The sequence below is a fragment of the Leptodactylus fuscus genome, chromosome 6, assembly GCF_031893055.1.
Source record: "Leptodactylus fuscus isolate aLepFus1 chromosome 6, aLepFus1.hap2, whole genome shotgun sequence".
Lineage (NCBI taxonomy): Eukaryota > Metazoa > Chordata > Amphibia > Anura > Leptodactylidae > Leptodactylus > Leptodactylus fuscus.
In genome coordinates, this window is record NC_134270.1 from 149077911 (window position 1) to 149095011 (window position 17101).

General features: G+C 45.2%; 1 protein-coding gene across 1 annotated transcript; it reads left to right on the forward strand.

Annotated features, from left to right (window-relative positions):
* The first annotated feature begins 2113 nt into the window (after positions 1 to 2113).
* EIF2S2 (eukaryotic translation initiation factor 2 subunit beta) lies at positions 2114 to 15137 on the forward strand. Its single transcript, XM_075277503.1, has 9 exons — positions 2114 to 2276; positions 8565 to 8745; positions 9464 to 9564; positions 12379 to 12514; positions 12617 to 12717; positions 12829 to 12977; positions 13073 to 13129; positions 13434 to 13519; positions 14658 to 15137. Exons 1-9 carry the CDS (start codon positions 2262 to 2264, stop codon positions 14831 to 14833), a joined length of 1002 nt encoding a protein of 333 aa, XP_075133604.1. The 5' UTR covers positions 2114 to 2261; the 3' UTR covers positions 14834 to 15137.
* Positions 15138 to 17101: the final 1964 nt, after the last annotated feature.

The window sequence follows — 17101 nt, forward strand, 5'->3', positions numbered from 1 at the left end:
ACACCGTGGATAGATCCTGAGCCATTGTCTTGCGGGGTCTCCTGACCTGGGCTTGTCAAAAACATCTCCAGTCTGTTCAAATCTTTTTTTAAATTCTTTGTACTTGACGCTGAGACACATTAAAGGTGCAGCCACCTCAGTGGATCTGGTCTTCAGCCTCTTGATAATCAAGGCTTTGGTCACAGGGTTGATTTTTGGCATGTTGTCAATGGTGAAGTTGCAGTTCAAGTGAAGGTTTGGGGTGCTGGAGTTCTTCTTACACACACACACTAATCAACCAATCAATTAGTGAGCACCGGCGAGACTGTACACGAGGATTGGGTGCATTAAAGCGTCTTGCCAAAATCTGACCTTTCTGTGTTCATTAAATGATCAATATTTTGACAGTGAAGCCAATTTACTTTCTTAATAAAAAACACATTTGGGAGGGTTTCAGCTTTCATATGAGTCATTTCTAAAACCAATAGATGAATTTAAAGTCAGGTTATAAGCTTTTGATTCCACAACATGGAGAAGCGGCAGAACTTTTGTCTTTTGTATAACTATAACGATGGTGAGAGGGTGACAGGCAGAGTGCTGGAGTCTTGTATATTTCCCACAGCTTTCTGACCTATGTGTGGTTCAGTGCGGGTCTGGAATAGGCCTCAGCCCCAACTGTGGGTCCTGAGGCTTGTTACTGGCCCAGAAAGGGCTGCAGAGCCTTCACTTCAGGGCAAATCCTGGGAGTGAGAGGAGGTGCCTGGGTCTGTCCTGGAGTCTTCAGTATTGTGTAAATATTTACATACAGTTAGTATTTACTATTAGTTAGTGCTCAGATGAGCAGGATTTTGTTTCACACTGTTTTACCTGAAGATAAGGCTGTATTCTATTTTGTTCATTTTCTGTGCCTAATGTGGAGAATTATTTATTTTGCAGTGTTTTTTTTTTTTGTTAAATAAACGTGTTTCCTATAGATTTTGTGTCCCTGTCTCTGACTGATTGGGTCCGCACCATTGCTGCTACCGAGTTACCTTCCCCACACTATATGGAGTCTCCTTTATTATTTCTCTATAGGTATCTCATACAAGCGTTCCAAATATCCACATATTTGATTTAATCCTCATTCATAAGGGTCCCTTATTACGTAACGGCAGCTTGGCGTGAGCACAGGTCCACATAGTTTAAGTTTGGTGTATTTAAGAGGGCAGCGCTGGGCAATCTTCACAGTGTTTGATGACAAAACCCCACAAGCATGTGGATGCCAATCATGGCACAATTGTACAAATTGTCAGTAGCAGCTACCACGACATTGCAATATGATTGGAGCCTTGGGCTCCATGCACACAGCCATGTGCTTTATCTGCATGCTATGGTTAGGTATACTATAATGGGATCTATGTGGAGCATAATGATAATCTAACATATTCTTGTTTCACATAGCTAGCACACTCACCTATTTGCTAAGGTCACCATACATACTTGCATGCATTATCCTGGTTCTGTAAGCCTGGGGTAAACTCAGAATTGGTCCTATTTCTGTCAATTTTGTGGCACGGGCCCATCATAGAACTATATTGATATTTGGAGGTCACACGGAGATCATCCATGTGCCATCTGCGCTGTTTTCTCACGGACCCGTATACGACTGTGTAGCCAGGCCATGATTAGGCGGCAGGGTCAGCACATGGGTGATATCACGCGCACCTCATGCCTACACGGACCCATTCACTTCATCTAAAATAAACAAGACTAGGTCCAGTCCTAAGTTTGACCTCTGACTCCTGACTATATATGATCATGTATATGGGGCCATAGAAATGAGTGGATCAGTGTGCTAGGCCTGAAAAACACATCTAGCATGACAATGCACATGGTCGTGTGCATGAAGCCTTATAGTGTGTGTAATACTTGAGGGAAGGTTTTCAGCTATATATAAAAAAAAAATTAAAAAAAATCTGATACAATTTTCTCTTTCTTCAGACTCATTGTTGCCAGCTATGTGATGAATTTGATACACGAACGACCTCGCACGTTACACAGCGCTACAGCCCAATAACTACATGTCCCAGGCCGCACCGCGGTGTCGCCTACTGATTACATTGGACTCGTCGCGGTGCTACTGACGTCACGGCCACCAGTACGCATGCGCACAGGCGTGTGAGTCGCCGAAGCTGATGTAAGAGCAGAGACCGGGTGAAACGGACGTAGCAGCGAGTAGGACACAGTACAGCGTGCAGACTGCCCATCTGTATACCATAGCCGCATCGGGAGACGACGCCATCATGTCTGGAGACGAGGTGAGAGAAGGCGGAAACACGAGGGCGCGGGGCACATGTGCGCGCCGGCTGAGGGAGGGGAGGCCTGAGCCGTGCGGCATGGTAGGCAGTGCTCGGGCGCCGGTGCAGGAGGGGGCGCTGCACACTGCTCCGTATCCCCGGCCTGCCTGCTGTGTGATACGTGCGCTACCGTGCTGTGTATTAGCTCCCATGCACACAAGGCGGTTCTCATTTATTACACCTATATCCAGTATCTATATTACCAAGCTCCCAGCCCTGTATACTCACTGCTGCCTCCTATATTGTACAGAATGTGGGGGGTTTGTGAAAACGTCCTTGGTAGGATCTGCTGCTGCCCCTTGTACCTCTGCCATTATTCACTTCTCACCATCCATGCTCCAAGATAAAATGGCTGCTGGGCCCTGGCTAGAAGTTATATCCCCCCCCTCGGCTTCAGTACTGTGGGGTGATGTATTAGGACTGGCGTTTCCTATGCCAGTCTCCCCCCCATTGCACTGCTTGCACTAGAATTGGGCATTTCCCATGACTATAGATCGTCCGGCAACTTCTTCACTGTTAGTAAATAGTCCCACTGCGACCCCCAATGCATCTGCCACATCTGTGCGCCAAAAGATTCAGCGCTGCTTGTTTTTGGGGGGGATTTGCGTCCGGGGTCGGAGTCCGGCTGAGTTTTCTAACATTGGTGCAGGATGTCTTGGTGAACTTTAGTTGCGCAATAAGTGCTAGAGCAAAAGTCCCCGTGTAGCCCTCGCCCCATGTAGCCGTAGCCCTCGCCATACCAGGCCCAAGCCGAGGAATTTACTGTGGATTCTGTTGTTCGCCTCGTGCCTAAAGCCGCGACAGAATACTCCGTGACTGAATGCCCATGTGACTAGACCGCGGCGAAACATGGACGTACCCAAAGGAGACGCAGCAGGAATACATTACAAGGCTTAATAACAAATGAATTTTTTTCTTTATTATAATCTCGATTTACGTAATTTTGCTTTAAGAAGCTAATATTCAGTCCCCTGGCGAGGAGTCTGATACGTGATGCAGCTTCCTCGTCCTCCCTCCCAACTACAGACTATGGTGAAATCCTGCTCGGACTGTATCGGACTCCTGGGTGGGGATAATGGCGATTTCACAATTCCAATTAACAGCCGAAATTTGTTTCTTGGAAACAGCGAATTAATTTAATGGATTGTGCAGCCCAGATTCAATGTAACTATTCTATCTGCACTACCTCATAGAGGGGGTGCTGCAGCTTACTGGCGGGTGTTCAGCTTTGGGGCCCCGTGTTATTGAATGTAGATAGGAGTAATCATGGCTGCCTTGGCCAATTCTGACTCCTTTCCAATGGTCCTGCATGTCTGACCTCAAATCTACATCAGTTAGGGACTGATATAAATCCGATGGCCCAAAGCGCTCCGATATTGCTGCCCGCTCCGCCAATGTTTTATCAATAGTGATATGGAGCACCTTAGAGGCCCCCGTCAGTAGTGTCTCTTACTATTGTCCGCTACACGATTTTAGCTACGGACACTAGCTGAACAGTCACAAATCTGTTAAAATTTCCATTCTCCAACATGTTGGCTCAGGGGTTAGCATTGCGGTTTTGCAGCGCTGGAGTCCTGGGTTCGAATCCCGCCAGGAACAACATCTGCAAGGAGTTTGTATGTTCTCCCTGTGTTTGTGCGGATTTCCTCCCATTCTACAAAGACATACTGATAGGAGAAATAAATGTACATTGTGATCTCTATATGGGGCTCACAATCTACAGACAAAAAAGGAAGATTTCCATTCTCTTCAATGAGATTTTATGTTGTATCCATTTACACACAATCTGTCACATGTCCGTTTTTTTTTTTGTTTGTTTTTTTTTGTTTTTTTTTCCAGGGACAAACAATTCCTACCTGCAGGACTTCTGTTTCTGTTAAGAAAAACTGTTTCATGACGGATGTCAAGCGTCTCTTATTATTAAAGTCTAACATTAACTGATGCTTAAGTGTCTGATTTTTTTAATCGAGCCATTAAATGTATCGGTTTAAAAAAAAGGACATATTAATATCAGTGTCTGTTATAGGTGACATTTCTCTCTGCTGCTTTCAGTATAAGGATAAGATAACCAGTGGACACCATTATAGTCTATGGGGTGTGTGGGTAACTGCTCTTTTTAGCGGACAGGCTCTCTGTCTTTTGTGTCCCCATGCGGATCTGAACATCAGAGACCTTGATCCTTGTGTAAGATTTGTCAGTTTTCTGGTATAGTATTGTTGGTAATTCCCCCGGTCTATCACAGGGGTGTGTCTGTGACTTAGTTGCAGAATACAGGGCACCAGGTAGGTACGCTATGTATGTTTAAAGGATTCTACCATTAAAACCTTTTTTTTTTTTTTTTTTTGTGGATAAGATGTCGGAATAGCCTTTAGAAAGGCTATTCTCTTACCTTTAGGCGTGGTCTCCGCCGTTCCTCAGCAATACCAGTTTTTACCAGTATGCAAATGAGTTCTCTCGCAGCGATGGAGGTGGGCCCCAGCGCTCAAACAGCGATGAGGGCGTCCCCACTGCTGCCAGAGAAGTGTCTCCAAGCACCGCCTCCTTCTTCGTCCGCCGCATCATGTTCAATGTAACTTCTGGCGCAGGCTCGTAACTTCTAGCAGAGCAGACTGCGCAGGCCACTGGAAAATGGCCACTAATAATACTGTGCAAGTGGCCATTTTCCCGTGACCTGTGCGCCTGCGCAGTCTGCTCTGCTAGAAATTACGAGCCTGCACTAGAAGACATTGAAGATGACACGGCGGATGAAGAAGGAGACGGTGCTTGGAGACATTTCTCTGGCAGTGGTGGGGACGCCCTCATCGCTGCAAGAGAACTCATTTGCATACCGGTAAGAACCGATATTTCTAAGGAAAGGCACAGTGGAGACCACGTCTAAAGGTAAGAGACGAAGAGCCTTTCTAAAGACTATTCCAACGTCTTATCCACAAAAAAGAAGTTTTAATGGTAGAATCCCTTTAATGTATGGCCCATTATATTACCACGATGGAAGGTCGTAACGTTGCGCTTGCTTAGTAGTGTGCTTGGGGGTTGCAGCCACTTTGGATTCCCATCAGACACTGATACCTAAGTCACATCTAATCTGCCATCCCTGTGCTGTAATAGATATCTTCCCAGTGATGTCGCAGTCGGCCTCATCTCCCATGGGAAGTCAAAAGGGCTTTCCAGGAATTTATCGAGAAACTTGTATAATGACCTGACCTATACTGCTGCTACAGCTAACATGGTTGGTGGTCTCTGCTGTGATCAGGCCGCCTACATCAGTCACGTGACTGCTACAGCCGATCGCTCGCCTGTCCAAGCGTCACCACTAAGGCCTATTTCCACACAGAATGAATGCTCTGCCGGATTCCCATCGGGTCCATACAATCAGCTGTATGCTGACAGGAGACGGTGACTTCTTACATCATAGTGATCTATGGTGCTGAGACTACTCGAGGGTCTGTCACCAGTGCTATATACAAACCTGAGGGTAGGCCGTGACTTCCCCCATCATATATCACTGTGGTGCACAGAGTCCCTGTCCATTGACTGCTTTTGGGCTACAAAGTCTGGCTGATGCCTTATTTTCTGGTTCGGTTTCCCCGGTGTACATAGGGCTTACATGGACATCCTGCAGCTTGCAGACCCACACCGATGATACGTTTAATTTTTTCTTGTGTATGGATGAATTCTCATTGACTTTGCTGCCACTGTATATCACAAAGGATTCGTCCACAGCAGCTAATCCACTAAGGGTGAATTCACACTGAGTAAACGCTAGCTTATTCTGAACGTAAAACACGTTCAGAATAAGCGGCGTCTAAAGCAGCTCCATTCATTTCTATGGGAGCGGGGATACGAGCGCTCCCCATAGAAATGAATGGGCTGCTTCTTTCACTCCGTGCAGTCCCATTGAAGTGAATGGGGAGTGCCGGCGTATACGCTCCGGCATGAGCAGAGCTTGCCGTATACGCCAGCACTCCCCATTCACTTCAATGGGACTGCACGGAGTGAAAGAAGCAGCCCATTCATTTCTATGGGGAGCGCTCGTATGCCGGCTCCCATAGAAATGAATGGAGCTGCTTTAGACGCCGCTTATTCTGAACGTGTTTTACGTTCAGAATAAGCTAGCGTTTACTCAGTGTGAATGCACCCTAAGAGCACGTCTCGTGTGTAATCTTATAGGGTGTGGGTGTTGGCTTGCTGACCTATCTAATATGATGGTGTAATCTCCCCACCGGCATCGTGTCCTGAGTGCAGCCATCTTGCAGTTAGCCAGTCTCATGCAAGCAATTCATTGCCATTATTTCCTCCGAGTGCCATCATACGTTCTTGCTGCTTGGTAATATAACCTAATAGAGTGAGCAACTCATAGTCATAGTGGCCTTTGGTCTAGGATTGGAACGTTCCTCTCCTGCCCCTCTCCTACTACATGACTCCCTGTCAGTCACTGGTGAAGAGGTGTCTATCTATGAGGTGTATTCTGTATTAGACTGTAGTAAAGCAATACTGTCCCCATACTTGGGGCACCCTACAATGATACCGCATCTGCTGCACTTACAGGTGACTATGCAATGAGCTCAGTCATTGGTTTTATGGTGTTTCTGTCTGTTACATCGGTCCCGGTTTCTGTCTGTTACATCGGTCCCGGTTTCTATCTGTTATATCGGTCCCGGTTTCTGCCTGTTATATCGGTCCCGTTTTCTATCTTACATCAGCCTCTGTCCAATTTTTTTTTTTCTTTTTTACTGCTCTATTGCGCAGCAGTGTCATCATTGTCTGCATAGTGTGTGTATATTTAGGTGTATGGGGTAATATTAGGGGAAAAAAAAAACCAGTTTTATGTTTTTTTGGACTTCCCCATCACAGTACCGCCAGCAGAGTTTATCTAGTCTTCCCTTCATGTAGACATGAGTTTATTTGTGCTGTCATCTAGTGGCCAACTGACTACACTGCACTGGATGTGATCACTAGAATGAAGGATTAGGCCTGGGCTGTATTTGGGGCTTGTGATCCCCTGCGTACCATGGTACAGTCATGTCGGTAACTTTAGTGTTTCAGAGATGGAAATTTACAAGCCCTACCATGACTTTATAATACTTTTTGCAACGTTATTTGCAGCCTTCACTTCCCAAATTGAAATGATGCTGCTATATTACAGAGACACTGCGTGACCCCATGTGTAATAACGGTATGACTGGTGAAATGGAGATATCTGGGGATGGTCAGTGCTGTCCATTTCCATCTTTATTGCACTGACTGTGATGGGCTACAGTTCTAAGACTGCCAGGGCTTGCCTTTATAGTCGATGGTTTACTTTATATCTACTCCAAAAACTTATACTTCTTCTAAAACTGCCCATAAACATAAAATGGCTTTCGGACAAGCAACTTTACGGTTATTAGCCTAGATTTCTATAAGAACAAGCAGATTTGGCCCAGGAAATATCCATCCTGTTAATGTACAGTGACCTGAGCGCAGTCCTTGGTTAGTGTCTGTCATCACCCACAGAATAAGCTTGTCAAGGATCTACAAACCTGTTAGACCGCTATACCAGTACTATACTGTTTCATTTCTGCCACCCTACATTAAGGTATAAAGCACCTAAAACTGAGCTGCCAGCACATTTTTTAGTTGCCTCTGTTGCTTTCACTTGTATTGTCAGTCCTTCTTTCCCGCTGAATCCTGTAATCTGCAGCAATAAACTGTGAGCGGAAGATTTTGCTGCCATTGCAGTTAACACGACCACTTGTCTGACTTGCAAAAACCTTATCTGGACGAGTCAAAAAACTTCCTGTTTCTCCGACATGAGACCAGGGCTCCTATCGTCGTCGTCTTTACTGTATTACTACAGATCTTCATTGAGGATGAAAGGAGGATTTCAGGGCTTGGGTCTTAAACTCCTACTCATACCATTGGGATCATTTCACATGGTTATGTTGCCGCTCGGTCCCATTCACATGAATGATTCTGAGCTGTAATGCCAAGGACAGCCACTATACAAGGTACGGCGCTGTGCTTGGTAAGTTGTGAAGAAGCCACAGCCACCAATATTATAGTCCCAGGTTACCTTTTTAATATCCATTTGGTTGGTGTGACACCCAGCACCCGTACAGATCAGCTGATGTCAGGAGCCACAGCAGCCAGGAATAAAGTGTAGAGAGCCAAAACTGCACACTTCGGTCCATTCACCTTTACGTGTATATATGTATATCATACATTTGTTTTCTGTATAACCGTAGTAAATTGCTAACTCTTATCTTTTAGATGATTTTCGACCCTACCATGACCAGGAAGAAAAAGAAGAAGAAGAAGCCCTTCATGTTGGATGAAGAAGGGGCAGAACAGCAGGTGGAGGAGACACAGGTTCCCGAAACCAAAGAGGTTGAGCCGGAACCTGTGGAAGATAAGGATGCCGACCTGGATGAAGAGTCTTTTAAGAAAAAAGGTATACAGAGATATTCCATTGGTGTCAGTCACCTGCATAGGGGTGTAGATCGACCAAACATGTCATAGGGGCCCTTAGTAGCATATCTACAGGTATATTGGTGTATATACAGTGACAAGGGCTCTGGAAATATACCACATTATCCAAACTGCTTGTACTTGGATTTACCGAACCAGACGTTGGCTTCTGGCATATAAACACATGATACGTGGCCACCTATAGGTGCATGCATACATGTGTTGTCAATGGGGAGAGGTAACGTTCTTCTGACATCTATCAGGGTGGACTCAGGACTCTCCTAAACCTTTATATGGTTGTCCTGTACTCTGGCAGTCCCATAAAGTCCCAGCCATCAGACACCTATGCATAACGGGTAAATATTGCCTGTGGGACAATTCCTTTAAGCCGGGATACTTGTCCCTTGGATAGTTACCACTGCCAGACTCCTTAGTCTGTATTTCAGCAGGAGTGGGAGGACTAGGCCGCCTGCCAGACACCCTGGGATGCTGCTTTTTTCTTCCGGAGGAAAACGGATTCAGCATTTAATGATACTGTCCTTAAACAATGGGTCACAATGCTTCAGTCAGCACCTTCACCAAGATGTGGGGCTAATGTTAGATGGCTGAACGTTCAGTCTGTTTACCACAGCCAGAAAGTGTTGCACTGTGTTACTGAGTAGTTATGGCGAATTCACTCGAGTATCATTTTGCTGCCGTAGATGCACCAGATGACTTGGATGACTTAAATTTCTTCAATCAGAAGAAGAAGAAAAAGAAAACTAAAAAGTTTGACCTGGACGAAGCTGAAGAAGGCGTAAAGGTATGTAGAAATAGAAATGGGATTTGGTAAGGAATAATATTGTGATGCTGAATTATGTGCTATAGAAATGGCAACTATTTAAGGCCGGTGCCATATGGCAATTGGAATGGTGAGGATGCCGTGACCTTATGATCTAGCATTGTTTTTTTTTTTGTTGTTTTTTTTTCTTTTTTGGAAAGTTTGACAAGTACACATTTTGGTGACCTTTATTGGGGAAGGTAGCTCAGTAGCAGCAATAGTGCAGACCCTGCCAGTCAGAGACAGGGATACGATGGTTTATTTGGATAAACCGCAAAAAAATAAATAAACCTTCACATCAGACACTGAATAAGCAAAAATAAAATACAGCCTTAACTTCAGGCAAAAGAATGGGAAACAAAACCCTGCTCGTCCGAGATCTAACTAAATCATAAAAAGAAAACCCCATAACTATACATGTGGCTTACTACCGACCAAAAAAAACAAAACAAAGTAGCACAGTACTGTCTCAGGGCGGGTTCACACTTGTGCCCGATCTCCGCTTTCAGGTTTCTGTCTTCTGCCCAAGAAACTGGACAGGAGACGGAAACCAGCAGTCAGTTTTCAAACCCATTCACTTGAATGGGCTTCCAAAGTGTCCGCCCGTGAGTGTCCACTGGTCTCTGCAGCGAAGCCGTTTTTTTTGGTTTTTTTTTTAAAAACCGGATACAAAGTTGGACATGTAGGACTTTGTGTCCAGTTAAAAAAAACTGTTTCTCAGCGGAGAGCACAAAGCACTCACGGGCGGACACTGTCTAACGGGTTTCAGTGTCCTGTCCGCAGAAGACAGAAACCTGAAAGTGGAAAGCCGGGCACAGATGTGAACCCGCCCTCAGCAGTTTCACAGTGTCAGGACAGATCCAGGCACCTCCTCTCACTCCCTGGATTTGCCCTGAAGTGAAGGCTCTGCAATCTTTTATGGCCCAGTACAAGTCTCAGGACCCACAGCTGGGGCTGAGGCCTATTCCAGTCCTGCACTGGACCACATACACTCACCGGCCACTTTATTAGGTACACCATGCTAGTAACGGGTTGGACCCCCTTTTGCCTTCAGAACTGCCTCAATTCTTCGTGGCATAGATACAACAAGGTGCTGGAAGCATTCCTCAGAGATTTTGGTCCATATTGACATGATGGCATCACACAGTTGCCGCAGATTTGTCGGCTGCACATCCATGATGCGAATCTCCCGTTCCACCACATCCCAAAGATGCTCTATTGGATTGAGATCTGGTGACTGTGGAGGCCATTGCAGTACAGTGAACTCATTGTCATGTTCAAGAAACCAGTCTGAGATGATTCCAGCTTTATGACATGGCGCATTATCCTGCTGAAAGTAGCCATCAGATGTTGGGTACATTGTGGTCATAAAGGGATGGACATGGTCAGCAACAATACTCAGGTAGGCTTTGGCATTGCAACGATGCTCAATTGGTACCAAGAGGCCCAAAGAGTACCAAGAAAATATTCCCCACACCATGATACCACCACCACCAGCCTGAACCGTTGATACAAGGCAGGATGGATCCATGCTTTCATGTTGTTGACGCCAAATTCTGACCCTACCATCCGAATGTCGCAGCAGAAATCGAGACTCATCAGACCAGGCAACGTTTTTCCAATCTTCAATTGTCCAATTTCGATGAGCTTGTGCAAATTGTAGCCTCAGTTTCCTGTTCTTAGCTGAAAGGAGTGGCACCCGGTGTGGTCTTCTGCTGCTGTAGCCCATCTGCCTCAAAGTTCGACGTACTGTGCGTTCAGAGATGCTCTTCTGCCTACCTTGGTTGTAACGGGTGGCTATTTGAGTCACTGTTGCCTTTCTATCAGCTCAAACCAGTCTGGCCATTCTCCACTGACCTCTGGCATCAACAACGCATTTCCGCCCACAGAACTGCCGCTCACTGGATGTTTTTTCTTTTTCGGACCATTCTCTGTAAACCCTAGAGATGGTTGTGCGTGAAAATCCCAGTAGATCAGCAGTTTCTGAAATACTCAGACCAGCCCTTCTGGCACCAACAACCATGCCACGTTCAAAGGCACTCAAATCACCTTTCTTCCCCATACTGATGCTCGGTTTGAACTGCAGGAGATTGTCTTGACCATGTCTACATGCCTAAATGCACTGAGTTGCCGCCATGTGATTGGCTGATTAGAAATTAAGTGTTAACGAGCAGTTGGACAGGTGTACCTAATAAAGTGGCCGGTGAGTGTATATGTCAGGAATCTGGGGCTGATATAGTGGGACTACTGCACTCTGCCTGTCATCTTCTCAATATATGGCTTGGTGGGGTACAAGGTATTGACCCCACATATGATATTGATAACCTGTCTTAAAGATAGATCATCAATGTCTTTAGTCTTGGAATACCCCTTTATTTTATTTTTTAAGACTGCCACCAGTACATCTCTTTACAGAGGTCATTTTGAGGTCTTTTTCTTCAGCACCAATTTAATACAGCATTGTAATAGAGTGGCCCATACATGCCTGGTTGTCGGAGACCCCCAAGACTCCTTTGAGGAGGTAGCAATAATATTTGGGACTGAAATAGTTATCTGAAAAATGTAGTAGTAGTAGTAGTAGTAGTGGGGTCACAGGGAGGGCCTTCATTTTGGCCTTGCATAACTCCCATTCACACTGGACTTGGCTTGGGATAGGTTTCGGATCTAGCTCTTTCATGGCATCCGATCGGCACACGTTTTCAGTCCTGTTTGGACATCCATGTTACGGTACAGGTGGATTATCCAGGGTCTTAAAGATCTGCTCACGATGAAAACTTCTTGATCTTTTCATCCTAGAATCTTAAAATAGAGGCAGACGTTCAAGAAGCGTCGGAGTCCCAAGAAGATGATTTGGAATTCATGCTGACAAAAAAGAAGAAAAAGAAAAATGTCAAATTCCCAGAGGATGACGACACCATTGATAAAGATGAACGTACGTAAGGGGGCCTTGGCTCAAAACCTACATAGCACGGGCTGAATGTCACACTTTTCTGTCATGTATGTTTTGTGACACTTTTTGTGCCTAACGTTACAGCCTTCGAAGAGGAAGACAATAAAAAGGACGATGGCATTTCCTTTAGTTCTCTACATGGACCTGCATGGGCTGGGACCGAAAGAGATTACACGTATGATGAGGTGAGCGCTCAATCACTGTGGTCCGAATCTTTCCTAGAGCCATGGCGTGTATCCATATTGATCGGATGACAGCGGTATATCCTCTGACTGACAACTCTTGTTTCCTTTCAGCTTCTAAACAGAGTTTTTAATATAATGCGGGAGAAAAATCCAGACATGGTAGCTGGAGAAAAACGAAAATTTGTCATGAAGCCGCCCCAGGTTGTCCGAGTAGGCACAAAGAAAACCTCATTTGTGAACTTCACAGACATCTGCAAACTGTAAGTGCCGTCTCCTGCGCAGGATCTGGATTTATATAATCATTGCTATCTCATTTTCTATGATGCCTATTAATTCCATCTATAATTATTTCCAGATTACATCGTCAGCCGAAACATTTACTGGCATTCCTATTAGCTGAATTGGGTACTAGGTAAGTCCGGTGGACTCACATATAATTTATGGTCTGTAGGCACTTGATAGTATCGGACCTCATACTTGTGTAGCCTTCGCCCAACAATTTTTGCACCATGCAAGTTTGTTTCATGCTAATATTTTAGCCGTCATATCAGATTAACTTTTGTCATAGGTCCGAGGTCAAAATATGTATTAGTAAAATGCAATGATTAAAGATAACTATGCCTGGAAATCTGGGTGACGCTTAGATTCTAGCAGTCTTGTGGCATGGCTGAGTATTTGCACTCGTTTTCTGACCCCTTGCTTGCTATTTCTTGCAGCGGCTCTATAGATGGTAACAACCAGCTAGTCATCAAAGGTCGATTCCAGCAGAAACAGATAGAGAACGTCTTGAGGAGATATATTAGTAAGTGCTATTTGTTTTATTGGTTCTTTGATATTGCGATTGATTCAGTATTTAAGCATACAGCGGTCTCAGTCACCAGCACCACAGTAAGTGGATAAAGCCTAGTTTATTATACATGATTCCTTCTTATTAATCGTTCAGTGTAAAATGGCCACCAGCTTCTAAGGCTAAACTCTCTACTCGGTGTATATTCTGGAAGTCTGAGATGATCCTTTTCTTATTGGAAGGACCTGTGGAGGGGGTTAATGAATACTGGTGTATTGTCTCCTGGGCCAGCAGAGGATGTGCCTAAGGGGTCATTATATTGCAATTCCATAACTTGTGCTGTAGCAAAAAGCGCCCAACTTCTGACGTTTTCTGCTGCAGCAGCTGTTAGAGGAACACATTGCCACTGCAGCGAATTGCAAAAGGGTTACCCATGAGCTGTCCCTGGCGCAGCTTGTTACCCAGCCCTTCCTAGGCCATGTGCAGTCGTTTCAGACTCTTAGGTCACTTTACCATATGCTTATGTATGGTTCGACTATATTCCAGTGGGGAGGCAGGAGCTCCCAGCATCATAAATGAACCTGGTTCTTAGAGTCAAAGTCCCAGCTCGGTGTTCAGTCAGAGAAATCTGGTATGTTTTTCACGGCCTGGATACTCCTGTGTGAAACCAGCCTTATTCTCCCATGATTGTACAGAATAGGAGCATAAGGGCTAGTTCACACAGTTTTTTGTGGGCGGATTTTGACGTGTATTTGAATGGGAGCCACTCGCATTTTTTTTTTTTTTTTTTTGTGTGTGTGTTAGCTAGTGGGGAAAAGCGACATGCCCTTTCTTCCCGTGGCTGAGATAGGCGCAGCGTCCGTGGTGCTCACTCCCAATTAGGCCTAATCAGGAGCGGGATGCCGGTGCACTGCCATGTGAACAGGTCTGAGTTCACCGTGATGTGGAGGACATTGCTTACGTTTCTCCTGCGCTTTCATTCTCCTTCCTTTCTCCCCGTCAAGTCCTGTTGTATCTTCTTCCCAATTTTGTAGATCAGCAATACTTTGTTGCGCACATGCGTAGTCTGGAGATAAGCTTTCCACGTATGAATTTTAACACACTTTCTTTACTTTTTTTTTTCTTTTTTTCCTCTTTTTCTTTTCTCTAACAGAGGAATACGTGACTTGTCACACCTGTCGGTCGCCAGACACCATTCTTCAGAAGGACACCAGGTTATATTTCCTGCAGTGTGAAACCTGCCATTCTCGCTGTTCTGTGGCTAGCATCAAAACTGGATTCCAGGCTGTCACGGGCAAGAGAGCACAGCTTCGCGCCAAAGCCAACTAGCCAGCTTGTCTGCCCGGTTGGATTTTACAAGTGCTGTTTATGGATCCTGGGCCACAATCTGATAGTCAGGGAGTGGTGTCCATTTCTATGTCAGACTGGGCAAGAAAATATTGGCTTGATTTTTCTGTTCTTGCGCAAGGAGTCGCTAAAATTCGACAGTGAAGCTGAGCGTTCGGTAACCGCATCACTCGCAGAAAATGTTTTACCGGCTGTCTTGAGGATAAAGGGGAAGAATATGCATTTTTAACCAGACTTCTGTAAAATGCAAAAGTACATTAAAGTTATTATAACATTCACAGAACAATCCCACTTTCTTTGTGTTCTTCCTTTTTATTCTTTGTGTTTTCTCTTGTTCTCGTGTTTGGTCACTGTAATGAGTTGGGTGATTAGTACCAAGTTACAGTACGTCATGTACTCCAGAGCTGGATTTGCAGTTCGGTAGGTTTTAGGGCTGTTAAAGGGGTTCTCCAGGGAGTCTCTCTACTCTCTTCATCCATGATTTTGTAGGTGACTACTTAGGGGTTTTGCACTGGCTCTGACACTGGGTTGTGATCAGAGCCTACACTTTTGGCCTCCATTCCCTCTGTCTCCTTTCCTGTGGTCACTACTAGTTATCTGTATCATGGGTGCTGGCTGAATACAATGTATAAAATAGGTAATCATGTGAGATCGATGGTGGGGGGAGAAACGGAGTGACCCCAGAACCTGAAGCTTGCCTTGGATGACATGTCCTGGGGGTTGTGATGCAGCGGAACCTTCTGATCATCAGCTGAATTAACTTGGAACATTTAAGTAGATTCACAGTCCCTGGACAACCCCTTTAAGGGTAAGTTCACACAGGGTTTTCTGGTCAGGATTTTGAGGCCATATCCACCTCAAAATCCTGACCAAAGAGACGACTCCCATTGAAATCATTGGGAGCTGGTCAGTTCTTTTTTTCAAACCGGCAAAAAAAGAAGCGACATGCTCATTCTTTCAGGTGGATTCACCTCGCGACATCTGCCTGAAGACCCTCCCTCCCTCCCGATTAGGACCATTCATTGGGCCTAATCCAGAGCGGAGTGCGCACTGCACTGCACCAGCATCCAGTTGCAGCTACCTGTATTTTGGACCGGAACCTGAGGCCGCCTCAGGTTCTGGTCCAAAAAACCCTGTGTGAACTTACCCTAACTGTATACACTTGATCAGTCTAGGAAGGACACCCACTGTGCCATTATTGGCCTATTTATGTAGATGTCTTAGTCCTGGTAAAAGAAAAGAATCCCAACAATTGAAACTTTACTGCAAATATGTATTCTCATTATTATTTCACACTTATACTAAAAAATGTAGATCTTATCCATAAGGTTATGTTCACACTTGAAGATCCTGACAGCCATGCCACATTTACTTGTTCCAGAAAACGACTTGAAATAATCTTTTGAAGATTTTTAAAAACAGATTAATACTGAAAAAGATGGCAGGAAATAAGAACAAAAATGGGAGCGCCTAACGCGCTGCACAGTGCTTGTCCATAAACGACTATTATCAGGAGGGGAGGGGGTGTTCCTCCCCGCTCACACTGTACAGCGCTATAGGCGCTGCTGTGGAGAAGGACGTTCCTGACAGACTGTCAGGAACGCCCTTCTGACCGTAAAGCACTACGGTACCGGGACCAATAGCTCTTTACCCGGGGCACAGATCGGAAAAGCCGACAGTGTGCTGAATTCAGCGCACTGTCGGCTTTCCAGCAGTATATAGAACTGCCTGTGCCCCAAACCATGAAAGGTCCTCTTTAAAGGGTTTACCATTACCAGATTGTCTTCCAAGCCACTTAAATGGTGTTGTAGGGGCCGGTCTCTGAATCTGTGGCCCTCTTGCCCCTCTCATGTGGTTGCAGCAGTCAGGGAATTGGTTATATGATTGCCGCAGTGCTGGAATAAGAAGGTTGTCAGATGGCCAGTCTCACTGTTATAAGATCAATGTGGGCATTTTATTTTTATAGTTCTCATGGCTGGTTTTTGGGAAGGTACTTCAGAAAGCCATATCTCAGGATATCTATTGCCTATAAAGGTGGTAGACAACCTGATATATGACTCTGAAGGAGGGGCTACAGGGTGCTATGTGAGAGGTCAGTAGTACACAGTCAGCTGCAGACAGGACTTGGTGTGTTTGGGCTGGACAGCAGGGAGTGCAACCATGTCACAGACGTGGTTTGACCGGGTCAGAGTACCTGATACTGTGGGCATTGGGATGTCTAGGGCCTTTCTGGTAAAGTCATGTAATCCT